Source organism: Echeneis naucrates, chromosome 4 (assembly GCF_900963305.1).
Source record: "Echeneis naucrates chromosome 4, fEcheNa1.1, whole genome shotgun sequence".
In the NCBI taxonomy this organism is placed as follows: domain Eukaryota; kingdom Metazoa; phylum Chordata; class Actinopteri; order Carangiformes; family Echeneidae; genus Echeneis; species Echeneis naucrates.
This window is the reverse complement of record NC_042514.1, coordinates 9,569,814-9,592,033: the sequence shown is the minus strand read 5'-3', so window position 1 is coordinate 9,592,033 and position 22,220 is coordinate 9,569,814. Positions and strand designations below refer to the sequence as shown.

Below are 22,220 nucleotides of genomic sequence, written 5' to 3'. Positions count from 1 at the left end.
AGTTTTAGGCAGTGACCCGATGGAATCAGCTGAGATTTCTGGGGCCATTAGTGATCTCAATTTAAAAAAAAAAAAGCATGGGTCACACCAGCAAGCTGTCTGTGTATGAATATTGTATTTCCCATATTGGGAAAAATGAGGTCATCTAGAGCGTTAAGCACAAGTCAAGCAGCAGTTTGTTGATGGCCAACCAGCAGGGTCTCAATTATTGTCATCGTCGGATAGTTTGGCTTGAGCGTCTAGTCTCTAGACTCTGGGGGGGTCACGCCAAATCAGTCAGCGTGTTATCAGATAATCCGTATCATGTCATAATCCATCCATCCATCCACCGCTGCCGTGCTGTCCATCATTCCATCATTCATTATTTCGATATTATAAAGATGATAGATACATACTTTATTTATCCTGAGGGAAATACACCAACATGCATCACTCACACAACAGACAAACAATAAGACACACAGAGACATGCTGCTTCACCTTCACACTGCAATGCGCTTCACTTCCCAACATGACAGACACACAGCTCGTTTTTGTAGATTAGATGATGAGAGGTTTGCAAACACAAAATATGCTCAGCAATGGGGAACTATATTGAAATGTATGTGTGCCTCCTTTTATGAAAGCACTTCTTGTCATAGATGCAGGATGATGGCACCTTAGCTAGCCCAGCTTATGCTAGTGTAGCTAAGCGGTGCGGGCCGACCTACAGCAGCTCCTCGAGCAGCCGGGATCTAGTCAGGGCGGCCGTCTGAGACAGGAAGTAGCTGTGGGCAGCAGCCCAGGTCACCACCAACCAGGTCACGACACCTGACCTAACCCGCTGAAAACTTTTTCCCTGGTTCGTCCATGTGTGCCGAAGGCTCGGATTCATTCACGAACGGGTCTTTCTGCCGTATATTTTCAGTGTAGAAACGACTGATTCGTTCACGGTCTTCGGGTCTTTCGGTCATTAGTGGTTACAGCGGTAAGATGCTGTTATTACTGGTGAGGAGAGCTACCTGACGTTAGCACGAAAGTTAATGTTAGTTATGCTGCTCTGGGATGGATGTTTCATTTGCCTTTCAGCTGGAACAAATTCATACACTACAGGTCTTCAGTGAGCAGGTAGGCTGAAGTGAACATCCATCATAGAATGAGATTTTTTTTTTTTTTAATGATAGGCTGAGCGCCCTCCTGCCAGCAAATGAAGTAATCAGTATTTTGTCTTCAGTAGGCTTTGGCCTAAAAGGGGGCTCAATAGTTTAACTAAAGCAAACGTGTGAATTATATGCCGAGTGAAGCAAACCATGTTGCTCTTGTGTTTGAAAGCTGTGCTTTTTCAGTCATTACTCAAATGACAGCTACAGCGCCACACTGGTTCCGATGAACAAAATGAACAAATTACTTGAAAAAATATTAGTTCATTTTAATGAATGCGATTAAAAGACCTGAGTCAGTAAAAGATCTGAACTTCCCATCACTATCACCAATCTTATAAAAGTGCTGGGCATCCCGCTCCCAAACAATCCTGCATGCTGGGTCTGAACAAAGCAGTCTCAAACCTGCAACCAATAAAGGTAACTCAACTCAACTAATGACCGTGTGTTTGTTTTAATTTACTCATGTGCTTTGATGCGAACAAAAACAAACAAACCTGGGATAGGAGATGGTGAAATCTTACGGCAGGGATGGCAAATTATGACAAAACGAAAATAATGTGGTATACTGTGAGAAGACGGGACTGCAAACCCACTTTGTCACAATCATTTCAATTTTATTTGGTTGTAGTCATAATTTCCTGGTTTTTTCGACAAAACCATTCAGATGAAAACGTGTAGTCACTGAAGTGACACTGGTTGTGTGGTTATGGATACAGTGCCTCTGAAAATCTGTCCCAGCAGGAACTCTCCTGAAGTGTTCTCCAGCGAGCCATCTGTCGGCACGTGTATTGAGCTGAAACAGACACTGTCAGGTGGAAAAATTCTTGCTGTGGATTAAATTGGATGAGACACAAACATTCCACAGACACGTAATGTAAAATGATGGAGAGGCTCTTTGTTATGCTAATGTGGATGTTCATGCCTGTCATCTACCAGACTTCAGCTTCATGCTTTCAATGACACAATTCCTGAGATTTGGGGAAAGCCGGGGGTGTCCCACCGCACCTGAGGCTGCCTGAGCTGGGAGGCAGATTTGTGCTGTAAACCGGTATGAGAGAGGCAATAACGTGGCAGCTTACAGTAAAGGTCACAAGGAGGCACCGACACGATTAACTCGTGAGAGCTGAATAATTTAGCTGTTGTCAACTATTGCCCAATATTAATCGCACAAAAACGGGACACACATTGAACTGATTTTATGCCATTAATCCTCCTCATTATTCATTGCAACTCACAAATGAACTAACTAGATTTCCGTGCTCAATCAGCCGTAGAGTGCTTGCTTTATCTGTTCATTGTGAAAATGGTGGAGTAGATTTTGTGATCGGCTGTCAGGATAAAAATCTGGAGAAGTTTGGATTCAGTCTTAAGAACCAGTGGAATCCCCTGAGGCTCTGCTGTGTGGAGTAATCTGCAAATTTTCACCTGTTTGTTGTTGTTTGTTGTTACGATTTGCTGTATTTAAGAAAGCAAAGTGACTGAGCTTTATGTGATTAAGATTGATTTGTGAGCATCGTTAACGAATGCAGCTCCCCGTGGACCGACTCCCCCCACATCTGCTTGCTGTTCATAAGAGCTCTGTACAACAAAGTGCCAGTGATTCAGCTTGTGCTGTCTCTGTGATTCACAGGAAACGTAAGTCCATTACCTGAGTAATGAAGGTATTGAGCCATAATTATTTTTGCTTTTTTCCTCCACAGTTAAACCAACTGTCATAGATGTCGACATATTAGTGAACAGCATTGGACCAGTGTCATCAATAAATATGGTAAGCTTTCAGTGTATAAGAGATTCATCCGTTCCATTATGTTTGCACATAAAAATGTTTATGGATTTTTCCCAGCTTGAAATGTCTGTCAACATTACTCCTGTGTTCTGTCCTGTAACGCGTGATTGCCTTCTGCCCCCCTTATGTCACCCCCTCCTTCACCACTTCATTTGTGCTGCACAGAACCTGGAAACTCTGGTTTTGAATAGTTTATCAAGTCTGGTAAAGGTTGACTGTAGGAGAACAGACTGTACGTTGCTATGGGGAGCAAAGGAAAGGAGGGAGTGATCAGAGAGGGATAATGGAGGTCAGGATAAATAAAGGCATGGAAGAAAAGCTTAGAGATCAGAAGAGAAGATTTAGATAAATGGAGCATTGGAAGAGTTGTCGAACGAGGGAAGGTTACAGGTTTTTGAAAATGACTGAGAACATATCGATGGTCTGAAGGACGTATAAAGAGAAGTTTTGAGTGAACAAATTTCTGGATGACTGAATTGCAGAGCCAAACAGACAAGATATTTTCCTCGACACTTAACAAAGATGACTGTTGTCTACGTTATAGGATGAGTTCTGAGCGTGAGGGTATGGGGACAATTAGCTGGGTCCCCTCGGGTAGCCTGTAGTATTCCCTATGAACCCGGATGTCATGGCCCAGAAAATTGGCCAGCATGTCTGTTTCATTATCTTATACTGATGCCATTTCTGAAATATTTATCACACATGCGCACACAACAAGTGCTAACAAGAGCTTGTAACTGCATTTTTTAAACTGCAAATTAAGCGCTACAACACCACTCAAGCATCTTCTCTTTTCTTGTGTAGCAAGCTAACTCAGGCTCCATTGTCACAGAAAACTGATATACAGACATGAGTGATCAGGCTGGTATTGTTTCTAATTATACTGCAGTGTGGCAATAATTCAGGGTGTCATGACTTCTCCAACATGACAGAAGGTAATTAATGTTCTTGTCTTTAGAGGAATTAGGACATTGTCACATTAAAACTACAAAAAAAAAAAAAAAAAAAGAAAATGTTCACACACTTTTTAAATTTAAATTCTGTATCTGAAAGAAATGATTTTATTCAGGTTCATTAGCCAACTGGAGTATGATAACAGGTTTTGTGACATAAAAGTGGGACTGCTTGTGTAAAATGCATTAATGATGATGAAAGGTGGAGGTGAGTGGATGATGTAGTACAAATGAAATTCATACTAAATGACATTATGACATTTGTACTCATCTTCTGAATGGCTAAATCAGGAATTGAGCTATCGGTCCAAAAACTTAGCTTCCCTTCCATGGAAATACTCCGCCATTGTTCTTGGATTTTACAAGAGTGTTCAGTTAGATGTGTTTTTGAGTATCTGCTTTGCGAGCTGTCCAAAAGGTTTTGTAATAAGTTTTCCGAACCACCCACTGATGTCAGCTGGATGTGCCAAATGTCTGCGCGGTCTACCCATTCATTTTGTTGTTTGTCGCTATCAATAATTAGATAATTAACAAGGTGGTGCATCCATAAATTTCAATTAAACTCTTTTCTGAATGAAATGGTGTGAAAAAAAAAAAAAAAAAGATAAAAGATTGAACTAAACTGTGCTTGTTCCCTCTGATTATCAGTTAGATTCAGCGGTTGCACATCCTCATGGAATTAATAAAGGAGCAAATAAAGCAGTCTTACATGGAAAGTAATGACAGTCATGATATACGCTGTGCTGCGGTGCATGAATCCTTTCTGGACTCGCCAATCGTTGACCAAATTAAATGCCGGCAGCCTTCTGCATTTTCAGACCATATTCACCATTTAAAGTTGTTAGTGATGAGTATATTCACATTTGCCTGTTAGCAACTGGTAACACCGATTACCAGTATCCCTGATGTTATGCTCTCACCGCATTTTGGTTAAATAGCTGATTTCAATAAAAACAGTAGCTGTTGCAGGAAATGTCTGTAATTGCTGGAGAACGTTAGTTTGTTTAAATGAACCTTACTCAAGCGTTACATGGAGGGAAGTGAACTATTAAAAACAGGATGTGGGAAAGTTCATACAGTATTAATTTCCTCGTCCCTTAATGGGGTGAATTATGCACGTCCAGGTCTTTCTTATCATTAATGTTAGGCCTGTAGATAGTCCATCAGCAAGACCACCAGTGAGTTATGTGCAATGAATTTAGGAAAAGGAGCCGAAACTGGTGAACAGGGGCACTGGAGAGATTGTCTAGCACAGAAGCGGATCAAACTCAGACTGTTACTGAATTACCCAGAATAAGAGAGGCTCTGGGCTCAATCGTTACCAGAAGGAATTTTCTACACTACAAGACAACATCTCCCCCCTTTTTTTTTTTTTATGGCAGTTTTTCATTCTAATTCTGTGCTCAGGAGAAAGGCCAAGATAGGCATGTGACACAAAATATTTGTCTTGTATTGTATTCAACTATTCTTCCCGTTTTCCAGGCTGTTTCCTTTTCTCTTCATTAGTTACTGCAAGACATACCGCAAGTGGCCTAATGAGAGGAAACAATACGTGGGGAAATTATTTGTAGAAATCGTTTGCATTTTGTTGAGCAGGAGAGGGCAGCATATTTGTAATTGAAAAGAAGCTGTTTTTATACTCGTGGGTTGTACAGTGTCCCAGGCAGGAACTCCTGCCCAAACGAAAGCTGGTGCTCGCCTGGTCTCTGATTTTGATTTCCCATGTGGGGAAACCTTCTTGCTTGCAGGCTACAATGCACCAGAAATCCAGAGAAATGCTGGTTCATTTCCCACTGGATAAGTGAACTGCTGGTGGGGCTAATGCAACATCTTTGTTGCTGAAGTTTAATTTGGCGCTCAGCACAGTATTCACTTCTAACATCCCTCTAATTTGAAGCCCGCTAATTGTTTGTTTGTTACCTGTTGTGATATGAAATGGCCGTGATCTTTTTATCTTCACATCATAAAATTCTTTTCTCAGTATGTTGATCAGCTGGTTCAACTTTGTTACTCAATGGCTCAGATACAAAAAGGAAAAGTGTTTCCACTTAATCAGTCAGAGTGGTACATTCAATTTTTTAATTTTCATGGCTGGATGATTTGGGTAATGAAATCATCAGCCTGAGGATCATATATTGATGCTCTTGGTAACGCCACAAACAGAACAGATCTCGGTGGACTGTTAATGTGCCACAAGTGTGACTCAATCAGTAATGAACTGACGAAAATATCTCTCCCATTTTACCAGTGTGATGTGTTTGTGTTACTACACTACAGGGCAGCTTCTGTTTCTTGATCCGCACAACAACTCTTATTGAAAAGTTTTGGACTGCACTGTTATACCTGAGAGATGAGCAGATGTACCATAACATTTCCGACCCATCATTTACTACTAAAGCCTCTAGAGATTTAATAAATGAGCCAGAGACGCCAATCAGTGTGTAGAAAAAAAAAAAAAAAAAGTGACAATTCAGAAAACGTAATTTCATTCAGGTGTCATCAAATAATTGGATGGAGGATCACAATACCGCTCCTGTCGACATGATTGTTCCACCAGCCCCGAACAGGGTGTGTTGTGTTAGCTGCCTTCTTGCGAACCGTACATGAATATATATGTGAAAGACAGAGATCCTGTTCTTCGTTGAAGCGGTTGCCTCAGAACGAAGCTTAATGAAGCAGCAGGATCACATAGGAAGGACCTGCTGGGTAACGGGTAGGTGACGGCAGTAAGAAGCGTGGAGGGTCTGAAAGGGCTGCTTAGGGTACATTTTGCTTTAGCGTCAATTATACCTGGATTATTTCTTCACTGAGAAGGAGGAAGGAATGGCACAGAAGGGTTTTTTTTTTTTTTTACGAAAGAAAAGATCGATGCAGGACCTGGTTGGTTGAAGACGGTGATAAAGAGATGTTTTATCCAATCACCTGCCAAGCATTCTGCCCTTTTCCCAGCAGTTTCCAATAAAGCCCTCCCAGATAGTGTGGGGTAAACCATCTGGTGTTCCAGCATTGAAAATTATTGCAAATTGCACAAGAAAATTCAATTTTGCAGTATCTCCAAAAGCATTTACATCGGAAAAGTATTTCACTCACAACTTTCTTTGACACATTTCCTCATTTATCTGGCATCATCAAACTGAATATGGAATACATTTACAATACCACAGCAGCTGTGTAAATGGACGGAACAAGCAAGCAAGCAAATTTTTGCAGGAAAATGAGCTCTGGTCATGTGCCACTCTTTGAACATTTTCAGACCATTTCAAAAATTGCGTGATAAAACCGATAGCTGTGGAAATTTGTGATGTTACATTTTCCAACTGTTTCCTCTCTGTTATATGCATGTGCAGATGTGTGTGGAGTCTGATCCAGCACATTAAGCATTGAGAGGCAGTAGTAGCAAGTTGAGGAGAAAATAATTCATCAGCGCTGTGCAGGATGTGCAGTTGATTTGAGACAGAATCTACTGCAGAGTAGAGCGACTCCTTGAGAGAGGGGAAGAGAAAGTGCTCAGAGTTGGACGGCTGTAAGTGGCCATAGCATTGCAGTATGTGCACTTGGTTTGTGCTACAGCTACAGCTACAACTCCTCAAGATTGTTGTTAATATCCAGTAGAATGTTTACCCGGTTTCTGTAGGAGAACCTGCAGGAGGATCATCACCATCCTTCCCAGTCGCAGTCCAGACTGTGAGGCAGGAAAGGTGAAAAACACTTAAAATACCGGATTCTGTCTTCTCACCCCAGTCAGTTAATGGTCGACGCTTTTGACGTGAGCAATTTGTGATGATCTTCTTCCATATGGCATATTTAACAGGTTTCAAATCCTGATGCTTCTTCGGGAATAGAGAAAGGTGCAAATGTCTGGACAGAGAACAGCAAGATGGCAGCACAAAATCACAAAGTCACTGAATACCAGCAAACGTTCCAACAGGAGTGCGTTTGTCATCTGTTCTATAGACTGGAAAACAAGAACTCAGGATCTGGAAGGTGACTGGTTGAAATATTTGGATTTGGTTTTTCTCGTCCCAACATCCTGGCAGTTACAAAAGGTAGAAATTTCACAGTGTGTAATTTTATGCCTCTTGGGTTTCTCTCAATCAAAACAATAACAAAAGATAGCATGAAATAGCTAAAGATCATGAAAATTGTTGTTTTCATCGCCATTGCTGTCAGCTTCTCCGGGTTTGTTTTACCAGTCCAAAACAAATAGACCAGGTAATAACTGTTAAAAATACAGACTAAAGCAGTTTCACATTTTATGGTCTCTTATTATTATTGACTTGCCAAAAAGTGCCTGTTTAAACTGCGACACCCTTCTTTTCATGGTGCAGCGAGACTAAATGATAAGTTATTCCTAAAAATGGAATCTAGTCACTGAATATTATTTTATCTGAAATCAGCCCAGTCATGAGCAGACTGATTTCGCCTAATGGGAGCCCAGATTTAGCTCGCCATTCTTGGCTGGAACACAAAGTAGAGGATCGGTAATCTTGGATGTCGGGCTTTGAATGGTCCATCTCGGCAGCCTGCTGGCACTGTTTTCCTCTGCATCAGTTCTTGTTAGGCTTCCCTGCAGGTGTTCATTGGCAGACTGTTGTGAGTTAATGTAAAATAAAGCTGGAATTGCCTTTAGTGGAGGCTGGTGTCCAAACTCGTCTGCTCCGAAACCTTAAGGAAAGACGCCAGGTGGGATCTTAACACACTGTATGTTACAGAATAGTCAGACCCATTTACTCAGATCTGTGTCTGCGAAGAGTAGCCTGCTGCCAGCTAGTGAGGACTGGAAGGTAGCTCGTAATCTGTTTCTGTTCGAGAGGGCCAGAAGGGAGAAGGTAACGTTTGTGTCTGAGAGAGAGACAAAGTCTCCAGGATTCACATTACTCTGTCGTGGTCCTTCTCAGTGTTCTATATAACAAACTAATGTCAGTTCAGTGTTGTATTGTTCCACATTGTTAATGGAGATTTTTGTTGTCGACTTCACTCCAATGAGTTGATGGTCTGGAAACGACCTCTGGAGGTGCTGCATGTCTCTGCGAGGTGCTGAGAGCCTGTCTGCGTTAGATTCCTTTGTCTATATATATATATATATATATATATATATGTGTGTATGTATATATATATACAGTATATATATATACTGGGAGTTTTAGTTTGACGGTGGTCGAGAGTAAGAAAGTGTCAATTTTGGGTCAGTACATTGGATCCTCACGCTGAACTTTTGATGAGCTGTGACTGATGCCAGAGCGGGTGTGTCAGTCACAGTTCACAATCATGATACAAAGCCATCCACGATACGATGACACAGTTCTTTGCATAATTAATAATGTCTCATGACATAAAGAGGCAAGGTCCCCCCCCCCTACATTTTTGACATTGGATAAAGTTTGTTAGTATGACCTGCTGCATACCAGAGTCAACCTTAAGTCACATGTGGACCTTTATAATGATTCGTATTCCCATTTGTCCCGGTGATTGAAAGCTTAATGGGGAAATGTTTTCACAATTCCAACAGGAAATCTGTTCAGCCTGACCTATCTTTACATATTTTAGCCCGGACACAATGATTAATGATCTAATTAAACATTTTACTTCCCACATTGTATGTAGACAGTACATCCACGCTGCACTGTGCAGGGGAGAGAAAGCTATTTTGTATTCACAGCAAATGAGAAAAACGCGCGGTGGAAAATGTTACTGGACGTTTCAGCAGAAGTGAAACCAGAACTCAAAGGTTCTGTTTCAGAAGTAAGACAACTGAATCACAATCCTACTGAGATTCGGGACAAATCTGGTAACAGAAAATTCAGTCAGTATGTCATTAGTGGTCCTTAGTTCTCTTTTATGATAATCAAGAATTACTATTCATAAAATTGAAAACAATATTGTGTAACATAGTGAGTAGTAAGATAATTTCTCCCAAAATGGAGCTAAGTGGCCAGCCACCTGTAATCCAGACTAAATTATATATATATCAGAGAAAAAACCTTTCCACACATTAAATGAATTTGTCCTGTGGGATCTATCATAAACTGCACGGCAGTATCTTTGATTTTCCTGAGTACAGACCATACCTGTATATCAGCAGCCTTAATATAGGAACTCCTCTGAGCCACTTCAGGCGAAAGCACCATTTTCGTCACAGCGTTGTCTGTTGTATTGGCTCAAAGCAGCTGCATGCAGCAGTGAACTCAATACTCTTTTAATGTGATTAAAAGTACAGTACAGGCCAAATGTTTGGACACACTTTCCTATTAGAATGAGAAGGAAACTTTTGGCCTGTACTGCACCTTCTAATATGAAATGCAACAAGAGATCACAAAAATGGAAACGTAGGTTTGTGATTTGACCTTCTACCTTCTACCCTCCATCTGTAACCTTAACTGTTTCCCTTTGTGATTGCCACCACTGTATTTGTTTGATTTGTTGTACTTCTCCGCAGATCATTAAATTCACCATTACGATCAGGTTTTCGTCCCCCAGAATCCTCTGAGCTCCACACAATTAAAGGTCATGAGCATCCAGTGGTTCTCTTGATTATAGACTTCATACTAATTGGTGAGTTATTCAAAGTGGTGCAGAGACTGGGTAAAAGGTCAAATGCATTCCAGGCAGTGGCAGCCATATGAAAAGCAGTGGGCCGGAGGAGGAGAGCAGACTATTATTAAATCCATTATACTCTACATCTTCAGCTGTATTGCTGCTAAGGAGGACCAAAAGAACGCGACTGCCAGCTGAGGACCACTGAGCTGGCACAGAAGAGCTATTGCCTGGAAAGTCAAATTACCGACTGTTTATTTGATATATTTGCTTAAATTTTAAATGCTGTTGTTGCAAAAGAGGCATTATTTACATTGTCACCTATATAATAACAAAAAGTGATGACATAAGTTCTGATAGACAATTAAAAGAGCAGTTGTTCCCTTCATTAAATTCGCATCTCGTGTAATTAATGTGAAGCAGCAGTGAGCGATTCGGTTAATCACAACTCCGGTGCGTGTCTCAAACAAATTAAAGAGCTCTAGATGTTTAATCCAATTAGAGTTCGCACAAAATCTATGATATAGTTTAATAACTGAATGTTCCTTCTAGGTAAGAATGCATGTAAGCGCTTAGTGTAAGTAAAGATACGTATGCATGATGCACACACTGGCTTCACTGCAGGAGGGAGCGGAAATGTCTGCACGATCCCTCATGCAGACATTTCCGCTCCCTCCTACAGCCAGCTTATCTGCAAGTATGTCGACAATTTGCATTCACTCACGAGAAAGTTGATCAAATTGTTTATTTTCCACTCTTCAACGTGCTAAAATCATCAAAAGTCACAAACACATCTGAAGGTAAACTACCTGTGTATGGGGACTCCCTTTTTCACGTAAACACTTCTTGATGAGGTTTATTTTTGCAAAGAATGATTTTGTGATTTATCTCAGGTTGGTTGAAAGAACTCTATGAGTGAATTTTGTGAATCTTTATGGTCATTATACACAGTGAAATGAAATTTGGTGTGGCTTTCTTTTGAAATGAAGGAGCACATTAAATAGATGAGTGAGCAAAATAAATAAAATAAGAGTAAAACGAGGTAAGATAAAAAAAAAAAAAAAAAAAAAAAAGGCGTGTCGATGCCCCCAGAATAAAAAACAACAGCATGACACGGCTATAAAGGTTAAAAAAGTGTCTTCAGTGCCATGCTGTGTGTAGTTTGTAGAGGTCTCAAGATATCATGGTAAAACGGCACAAACACACACACACACAACCAACCTAGGCCAAAGACAGCTTGACATCCTGCGTGACATCCCATTCTAAATCCGTCGGTATTCATTTGGGGTTCGACCTCAGCAGCTTCCGCTCTTCTGGGAAGACTTTCTACAAGATTTTGGCGCGTCTGTTGGAATTTTTTTCCATCCGTGCGGAGGGGCATTTTGTTGAGGTCAGGCACTGATGTCAGATGAGAGGGTGGGGTTGAGGTCAGGACTTGGTGCAGCCCAGTCCAGTTCTCCCTGCCTTTAGAAACTTTGCTTTGTGCAGTGGGGGCACAGTCATACTGAAACGTGAAAGCGCCTTCCTCAAACTCTTCCCACAAAGTTGGAGGCAAAGAATTGTCCAAAATGTCTTGGTGAGCTGAAGTAGTAAGATTTCCCCTCACTGGAAATCAGGGGCTTAGGCCAACGCCGTGGCATTATCCTTCCTCCACCAAACTTTACAGACGGCCCAACATAGGTAAACATGCAATGCAGCCTCAAAGAGTCCTCTGGCAGTACAATAGTGAGTTGAGCCAGTCACTGAGAAGTGGCCGCTTCATTTCTGAGCTTTCTGTACAGCATACAACACAACGCTTCCACTGGTGAAAGTGATGAATGATAGACATTTGTTGTGAGCGCTTTAGAAATGAAATTGCACCAAAGGATTCTGCACGACATATCCCCTCACACATCTTCTGGTTTTTGCTTTGTTAGGAATACCAAATCGACATAATCTTCGCCCAGACGTGGACAGACAGCCGCCTTAGATACAACAGCACAATGAAATTATTGACTTTGAACAGCAATATGGTTGGCCTTATTTGGCTACCAGACACCATCTTCAGAAACTCAAAGAAAGCGGATTCCCACTGGATTACAATGCCCAACCAGCTGCTCAGGATATGGAACGATGGGAAGATTCTTTATACTCTGAGGTAAGCACAGAAATCTATTTAAGGCTTTGGCCATCTCAGCATATGACCTTTAAATTCCTCTGAAGTGTCACCACACTATCAGTTTTCATAAATAATTTGCTTTGGGGCACAGTTTTTGGGCATACTCAGCATTCATTAACTTTGGCTCAACTCTGCTTAACAGGCGTGCATACCTTTATATTGTTTTTGTTTCACATATGTAAATTCAGCATCTGAAATACTCTGCAAGCCAATTAAAAAAAAAAGAATATAAAATGTTCACTTTTTTTGGGGGGGGCTCTTGAAAGATATAAGCGAAACATATGCTCTGATTTCACTAACTTGTGGATTATTAGCCTGTTATCGTAAAGCTGCAACATTTCTAAACAGGTTTCCTACAAATTTTTTCCCCAAAATCCCTTTGTCCATTTAAATATGTTTATCAATGAACTTATCTGTTTATATTGTTTCTGACTCCAGCGATCTTCTCCACAAAGACATTTTTAGAAAATGATATGTTTACAAGCTCTCCCCAAAAAGAGCATTGTAAGAGCAAGCTGCCAGTTTAAGTTTCAAGACCAATTTGCTGAAACAGTAACCTTCATGCCCTCAAGCAGTCTTTGTAATTGGAGCACAGAATTAATATGGAGTGTAAAGGGCTCCTTTAGTATCTTTCAACCGTCCCCATTCTTTTGAGTTGTCCTCATGCTTGAATGTTCATCTCCAGATGTTGAAATGATTCTGGACTAACACTTAGAGAAGATTAAGCCAGTGCATTTCTGCAAGAACTGAAAACCTAAAATCGTTTCTCTGAGGATCATTCCACAAACAAATAGCTCAAGAAGTGAAACTCAGTCACTTCACTAGTGATATTGACTATTCAGGAGCATGCAAACTTTGAGCAGTAATATCCAATGATGGCATGAGTGTAAGAGAATGAAATGTCAATTGGCATTAATTTTGTCTGCTTGGCTGAAGTAAACAGAGATGACATTTTGTGATATCCAGGCCGTGCTTACATACATAGCATTGTCCAAATTCCATGCTTTAATGAGGTTCAAAGATCACAACAGAACTGCTGGACAGCTTCTTTCCTTCTTTCCTTTTTTCCTTTTCTTCTTTTTATCTGTGTCAGCTGTTGAACATTATATAATTATTATTCTAATTTCCTTGGAATTGCTGGTTTTAGCTTGCACTCTGTGTAGTATGGACAAAGATCAGTAGCTGGATTGTTAAACCTCAACTCATTTTTTGGCGGGTGATGGAAGCAACACAAACCTAGTTGCAGTTGGCAATACCAATTTATTCATTAGTAAAGAGATAACTAACGATAAAAAAACAGGGATTGAAGCTAACCAAAGGGAGGAACAGGGCAAAATATAAAAAGACAGTGGTATAACCAGCTATGATTTTCTAAAGGCAGAAATAAAATGGAAAGAATACTTTTCTAGCTGCACAAAGATACATTTTTTTTCTTCTTTTTTACAGGCTGACAATAAACGCAGAATGCCAGCTGCAGCTGCACAATTTCCCAATGGACGAGCACTCCTGTCCACTCATCTTCTCCAGCTGTGAGTATGCCATCCACACCACATATTTTCTCTTCCTGTTAAAGTAATAAGCATAACGTGCCTGTAGTATAACGCTGTGTCATACATTACTATAAAACATAACCTGACAGAAAACACATTTTGCCCAAGCTAGGCTTCATGATAACAGCTCTAAAGGAGGAAGTCGTACTCAACAGAAACTCTCCTGTAAATTTCACCGAGTGGAATTAAATTTTTTGGTGTTTGGATGTCCATCTGGCAGGATATGCAGTAAACCTGATGACATCCTGAGGAATAGATGATGTAGTATCTTCTTTCGATCTTGAGTGGCCTGTTAAATTATTAATCGTCTCGACAAAAAGGTGACTTAATATGAGAAGACTTTGCACCTCATGCCGCCTGATAGGGCTTCAAACCTGTTCACCGCACTGCCAGGTCTGCTGGGATCCATAACAACCATTTCCTTAATCATGGAAATCACCAGGCATTACATTGGTTTCCATGACAGCATCTCTGTTTTCCGATGAAGGTTCGATTGTATTAATGCAATCATGCTCCGTGTAGGTTTGGAATAATTAACTGTGTATACCGTAAAAATACAGTGCCATTGAAACAGCACCAAAAAAAAAAAAAATTGCAACACCGTTACAGTTACCAAAAATTACATGGGATGCTGTTGTCACAATGTCTTTCAAGGGCCCATATGGTATCTGAAACACGTTTCAACATTGTACACGGGTACAATGACCATTATTGACCATATACTAACGTATTTCATAGCAGTGAGGTCTGAGCTCATCAGATCAACTGAGGATGTGCAGATGAGTGATTTACGGAAAAAGACTTGAAAAATTGGTGGAGAAACATAATGACGACTGAGACGTTGAATTTCTAAATGATGTGATGTAGCCTTGACATTCTGCAGCTGCCGCCGACATCCAGTGTGTCTCTGGTTTAATAAATCATGTTGCAAAGTTATATCAGCTGCTATCTTCTCTGTTTATTAGATTACACATTGTCATGAGTAAGCACTGTCGTTCTTTTAGGATAATGTGTTTTATTAGCTCTTAAACGCATCATGAATCATGCCATGAGACCATTACCAATGTTTCAATCAAGTGTCCTGCAAAATATTGCCAATGTATTGTTACCATTCATAAAGGGTGGTCCACTTAAGAAGCTACTCTTAATAGTAAACCTTTTGTGTTTTCTCAGATTTGTGAATTCGAGTAGTAATTGCCAAATCTTTAATGACATCATTAATACCAAATGAGAGAACTGTGGCATATGTTAATGGAAGTAATTCATCAAGCATGCTTGAAAACAATTAGTAATAGATAACAACTTCGCTCCCAATTAATGTTATTCTTAATTGAATGCCTATTACATCGAATTGCAATCAGCCAAGATCATACTTTTGTTCGCTCTTTTACTTCAGATGATAATGGGTCTGTTTAAAAGAGCAAAGATTCAAGCTTGTAGGCACCAAAGCAGAAAAGGAATCATGAACCCATCATTAACCTCACATGATCGATTGTGAAAGCAGTCCCAGGCTCTGCGCATATCATGTCAAGCTCAAGCCCAACATCAAGATGGATTCAGTGCATTATTGGACCAACGTTTTCATTTAGTCTACTTCCCTTCTACATCTGTTTTCTTTCCAGACCATCTTTTCATTAAACGCTCTCCAAAACAAGACAAATGTTGCTCTGGGTTGCCCTAGGTCTGTCTGTACAGGGGATCCATCATTAGGATGTGCTGCGTAGCACCAGGGGTCAGACACACACATGCTCTGTGTAATTGCAGATGGATACCCACGAGACGAGATGATTTACAAGTGGAGGAAGAACTCAGTGGAGGCGGCAGACCAAAAGTCCTGGCGTCTTTACCAGTTTGATTTTATGGGCCTGAGAAACACCACAGACATAATAAAGACTACAGCGGGTAAGAAGCTCTGCTTTGTCAGGAAACAAATCGTTTGCAGACACGTTGTTGCAAGTAGGAAGAGTGTTGATATTCAGCATCAGAACATATGTCGCACTGGATTTGTAGAAGTGACGGCGAAGTAAGTTTAAGTTCCTTATTAATTCTTTTTTTTTTTCATTTATTTACTGTAAACAATTTCTCATTTAAATGTGAACAATTTATGCGAAATTTTGTCCTAACTGCTGTGTGAATTGTTGCGTAATGACTGAGAAGTATTGTGAGGTCAAACTGTGACGCTCAACCTTTGCTTAATCTCTTCCCTCCAAGTGTAACCCCAGACTGTATTTAAAAATGGAAGTGAAGCCATTGTTGATATCCCTTAAATCTGCATCTAACAACCATCAGGAGGCAACTCCACTGATTGCAAAAAGTCAGATTGTATAGAAGTTAATGGAAAAATGTTTGTCGTAGAATGATCCTTCTAAGATTAAAACATATTACAGTAGCATCAAGCATGTAACATAATTTTCTTGTTTACAGGGAGCTTTCAAAATACAGAACAAATCCCAAAACCATGACTCAATCTTCTCATTCTTTTGTCACAAATTTTGGGCATGATCAAAAAAAGCAGAGATGTACTTCAAAAATATAGCGATTCATTGAAAGACAGCCGATGAAACTCAATGCTCTCTACTACTGCGCTGCTCAAAGAGGGCACAACTTCCGCCTCTTCTTAGGTAATCTAACGCAGCTATTAATTTGCTTTTCACAAACAGGCCACCTTCTCAGCTGAACTTCTGCCTTATTGCGTTTTAAAACCTTTTAAAATCAATAACCTTTAAAATGTTCTTTTCCAAAGGTCCCAAATATATATTTCAGAAAAATATCTAACCACCAATTTACTCTATAGATTACCATGTAACACTCACACCAGGTCTGTAAAGTTTCAAATGGAGTTCTGCTGCTTCTACAGGGGACTATGTGCTGATGACCGTGTACTTTGACCTAAGTAGGAGAATGGGCTACTTCACCATCCAAACTTACATCCCCTGCATCCTCACCGTGGTCCTGTCCTGGGTGTCTTTCTGGATCAAAAAAGATGCCACGCCAGCCAGAACAGCTTTAGGTACTGGGAGCTTACAGCTAAAATATCCCTTATGGGCAAATTCTGCTTTTGAGTTTCCATTTTTAGATGTTAATTTTTCCTTTGCTTTGATTCCGCTCCAATCTGTACTACGTGGATATTTGTTTGCCACTTGACTTGAGTTACTCCACCTTCTTCTGTTTTGTTGTTTGTTTCCCCTTCTTTTTTACAAACTCTGTTTTTGTTGTTGCAGTCCTGTGGAGCGTTTTGTTGAAGGTAACTGATTTTGTATTATTTTTTTTTCTTTTTCACTTTATCTCTCTTTCTTTTCATCTCACTACATTTTATTCCATTTGTCAAATGATATGCATTGTATGTGGTGTCTGGGTGAGGTTCTGTTTGCAGAGACATTAAATTAAGAAATTGGGAGAATGCTTTCCTAAACCAGCTTAAAGTTGGCTTTTAAAACTTGAATGTGTTATTTTCAGCCCTTTATGGTGTGCCCCTGGTGGTGAACCAGTGTCTGTGAAGAGGCAGTTCTCACATTATCACACTGGAACATATCTAAAAAAATAAGAGTGGTATTAGTCACGCAGATCTGGAGGATATTAGGGGCAGGCCAATTGTCAATGTAGTATGTCAAACTGACCCAACATGAGAGTAAAAATAAAACCCTACAGTTCAGGTTTTTGCTAAAATAACAAATAACTACAATACCACAATACTGCTTTGCTTTCTACAAAAGTAGTCACTTATAAATCACCTTAAAACAATCTACAGCGTGTTTCACCCATACAAACCTAACAACTTAATCCACATTAAGATGCCAGTAAAGACAGAAGGGCTTTATAGCTCCTCTTCAGAATATTTCATTTAATGTCTCACTATGGGCGAAAGCTCCACCGCAACCCTAAGAAGCACTAACCTCATCACGTCAGTCCTGATTGGCTGGTGAATGTGCACCAGGCAGCGCCGCCTACTTTAAATAATGTGTGGGGACAGAACGACCATTTCAAGATGAGCAGACCTCTTAGGTTTGGACAGACACATTCAAGAGCCAGTCAGGATTGGCGTAGTGAGATTAGTGATGCCTGCTCCCACAGTGAGACATCTCACTCATATTATTCAAAGAAGCGAGGTTATGTACATAACCTACAGATTTCCTTTTCACAAGCCTGCTTATTCTGTCTTTAAGAGCTAAATCTGCAGCATCAGCAGAAGAGAGGTAAGGGCACTCACTGCGGCAAGCTTATTCTACAGGAAAAGGGCGAGATGTCCAATTGAAATAGGCTTGGCCAGCTTTTTACCATGGGAACCTTAGTGAAACAGTCACAAATGGGTTTTTTTTTTTTCCTCATCTCAATAATGTTGATGGAAGATAGAGAGAGGAAAGATGGGAATAAAGCTACACAGCGGCACGTATGCTTTCTTACACTGTCCTTTAGCTCTAAATCGGCAGATTTCCTCCAAAGATCAGAAGACTATTGAATGTATAAAGAATCAGCGGCACTGATGAAGTGAAGAGCACCTTAGCTGGCTGTCTGTCTGTGGCCTGACACTGCAGACATTTGTTTTTAGCTAAATACCTCTGATAAGCCCAAAGCAGAAAAGTCAGGCACCTAATGGAGGCCTGGTGGCGCATTTATCAGTTTAAGAGACAGATATTTTCCCCCAGAGTCAGTGGAGATGAAGAAAACAAGTAAAAAGAGAATGGATGTTGGTTCAGCATACAGTATCTGTTGTCTTTAATGCTTACACAAAACAACTGCATTGCTGTATTACCAGGATCTGCTAAGTTTATGCAATTTTAATCCATCTGCTTTTTTTTTTTTTTTTTTTTCCAAAAACACTCTAAACCCATTGAGTAAAACCATTCAGAGGAGCATCCCGTTTAATTAACAAGACCAGGACCCGAGCTGCTATATTCAGGCAGAAAAACAATATTAACGTTTCAATGTAGTGTTGCTAACTGAAAGTAGATCCAGCATTACTAAATGTGAGCAATTCCTCAGTTGAGTCTGTCCTTTATTGCGACTTTCAGGTATCACCACTGTGCTGACTATGACTACTCTTAGCACCGTGGCGAGGACATCACTACCCCGAGTGTCTTATGTCACTGCCATGGACCTGTTCGTCACTGTCTGCTTCCTGTTTGTCTTCGCGGCTCTGATGGAGTATGCAACATTAAATTACTACTCATACAGCACAAGAAGACCGAGGTGCATGGAGACTAAAAGGCCCGTAAGTTTGTCTCCAGTCAGTCGTATATAGCACTTTTAAATATTGCTGCTGTATTCCTTAAAATTACAGACTTCATAAAAACTTTTTCTTTTCTTTTTTTTAAGTTGCTATAAGTGGTATCCTCGTGCAAAATTCTGCCATTGGTTACCAAAGATTTCCGTGTTATTACAAGAGGGAAGTGAGAAAAACTTTCAGGGTTGAGATGATGCGATGAGGTCCTTTAATGGGTTTTCTGATACAACTGTTACTATTTTAGGGCACACTACATCAGTCTGAACAAGATAAACAGGCATTTTCTAGCCCAGTAGGAATTGAGGGATGGAAGCAAAGCCTGTCACCTCATTTTGTCCACATAAAACCATTGTTCAAATCTGCAGCTCTAGTATAAGTGCATCGCCACTTATGCCCTGCAAATTGGACTAGGAGTGATATTAGTCTTCTTAATTTTCATTTGGCCATGTAATATAATTCATACCGCTTCCATTATAATATGTGCATGTCTTCTGTTTGCACAAATGAAACCAATGTAGAATTTTTGTGTTCACATTCCTAAGAAAAAACTTTATGTTGCCCTTCTGCTTGGGCAGGAAATTCGCAAATGTGTGTGTTAGGGATTCTAAAACATATCTCCAGTCTGCCATTTTAAAATACTTTATTTTCAGGTATGCCTTGCTCAGAGTATTTTCAATTTATTTCTACGCATCTGATGTATTATTGCAACCAAAATTAACATAAGATGATAGATTGTCTCAGACAATGACACTATATGTCATTTATATTGACTTCGATAAATCAGTTATCAATAGTTTTTGTATATTAGAGAAATGTTTCCAGGTTTAGCCACTAACAACAATATAAGTTCATAATTTCAATGTGGATATTACTAAACACAAATAGCACATGAGTCTGAGGCACAAGTCTCTCTGAGGTAGAGAGCAAACCATCTAGTCTCTATCATTACAAACAATAAATAAAATACTGAGGTGTAAATTTTGCTTCCTGTACTTCTGTATGTCTTTTCCTCTTCCCAGAGCTACTCTGTCCTGGATGGGCGACCTCCACATACTGTCATTGCTTTAAATAACTCCCTATACTGGCAGGAATTTGAAGACACTTGTGCTTACGAGTGCCTGGATGGAAAAGATTGCCAAAGCTTCTTCTGCTGCTTTGAGGAATGTAAAGATGGCTCGTGGAGAAAAGGACGCGTCCACATAGATCTGCTTGAGCTGGATGCATATTCACGTGTCTTTTTTCCCACCTCCTTCCTGCTCTTCAATGTCGTCTACTGGGTGGGCTATCTTTACCTTTAGCACAATACAGACGTGTTTCAGATGGCGGGCACCACAATTCAACTAAAGAAATTCAAGTTTAATAATAAGGTAGCACATAATAAATCCTGCTACCTGAAGGAGTGACCTGGAGAAGAAGACACTGTCTGTCTGGAGACCTGTGACAAGCAGGGAGCCCAGGATGGAGTGTGTGCTCTTGACAACACAAAGACAAAATCGCAGATGTGCTCGGTACCGTTACCCCAAACATCTTCATCAGGACGATGAGTTGTGTTGTAGGGAATGTACAGGCACAATATTATCCAGCCATCAGTCAAACCCAGTTAATGAAAATTCAAGGACATTTAAACCATTCATAGTGCCTTCCTCTGGAGGGGTAGATAGTATCTGCTACAATAATCAGGGAAAATTATTTCTAAAAAAAAAATAAATAATAATAAAATACAAGAGCCTGGTTTTGACTGATTGTGGCTGCTCACATTCAGAGATTTGAGTTAAATTTATGGTTCTTATTGCTTTATACGGACTTTCGGCCATTCGGCATGCCACATTCCTCTTGCTTGCAACAAGTCCATATGAGTTCTAATAAATAAACTGGTTCCCAGGGAAGAGTAACCTTCAAGCAGAAGTAATGTGAGTAGTAATTTTCGTGGTTCTCTATTTTAGTTGTGTGCTTATTTGTATTGAGACAAATCCCTCAGCAGGAGGTCCGTCAGGGGCTCGAGAGAAAATCTCATTATTTTGTGAAAGCCCCTTCAATAACTCGCATTGCTACCAGCGCAGAACCCCCCCCATGTTACTTTCACAATGAAATCATTTGGCATGTGGGATATTTGATGCTACTCTCTTAAGCCTAAGATTGAGCCTACTCTCATGTATGTAGGCTACATCAAAAAAGCTTAACACAAGACAAATTATAATATACTTCAGTGTTATTTTTTATTTTGACATAGCCAAGCTGGCCGACTTCGGTTTTGTCCCCAGCTTTTAAGCTAGGCTAAACGGCTGCAGGCTGTGAAATCATATTTGTCAGATGTGACGGTGGTATCAATTTTCTCATTTAAACAAAAAAACAAAAACAAGAAACAAGTAAGCATGGTTTCCAAATGTCAAAGAGAGGTATTAGTTTGAAAGGAAAAATGAATTCACACCACTGGAGTATTGGACTTTTCCCGCTGGTTGTTCCAAAAATCATTTGGGACATGAGATGGCTTCAATATTTTTTAATGTATTTGCTCAAATAGCAACACGGGCCTTTTCCTTAACTGCAAAAGCTTACATATTTGATGCAGGCTTTAAATTATACTTTCATCATGGTGTCACATTCCCAGTTCCAGTGCATCAGCTGTTTTGACTTAACCACCATTGTGGCAGGCCAACAGGATTTTTCTTGGTGCTGTCGATGGCCAGTCTGTTTAAAACACAGCCTCCTGGCATTTTCCAGTGACAATAGGCTAATAGGCTAATAGGCTAATAGGCATTGTAATGAAACTGGGATTTAATTCTTTCATGTTAAACTAGCAATTCACTGTTCGGGTTGTCCTGCACCTGAAGTGTCAGCACGAGGAGAGGACAAGTTAGACAGAATCTAAAAGTTCC

The 22,220-nt window shown here is 40.2% G+C and overlaps 1 protein-coding gene across 1 annotated transcript in view; it reads left to right on the top strand.

Annotated features, from left to right (window-relative positions):
• gabrg3 (gamma-aminobutyric acid type A receptor subunit gamma3) overlaps window positions 1-20,642 on the top strand; it is a 28,025-nt gene extending 7,383 nt beyond the window's left edge. Inside the window, exons 3-9 of the mRNA XM_029500114.1 lie at window positions 2,843-2,910; window positions 12,332-12,552; window positions 14,020-14,102; window positions 15,888-16,025; window positions 16,981-17,133; window positions 19,133-19,332; window positions 20,364-20,642. Of these exons, the coding sequence (XP_029355974.1) occupies window positions 2,843-2,910; window positions 12,332-12,552; window positions 14,020-14,102; window positions 15,888-16,025; window positions 16,981-17,133; window positions 19,133-19,332; window positions 20,364-20,642 (1,142 nt within the window). The remainder of the gene's footprint in view (window positions 1-2,842; window positions 2,911-12,331; window positions 12,553-14,019; window positions 14,103-15,887; window positions 16,026-16,980; window positions 17,134-19,132; window positions 19,333-20,363) is intronic.
• The last annotated feature ends 1,578 nt before the right edge of the window (window positions 20,643-22,220 follow it).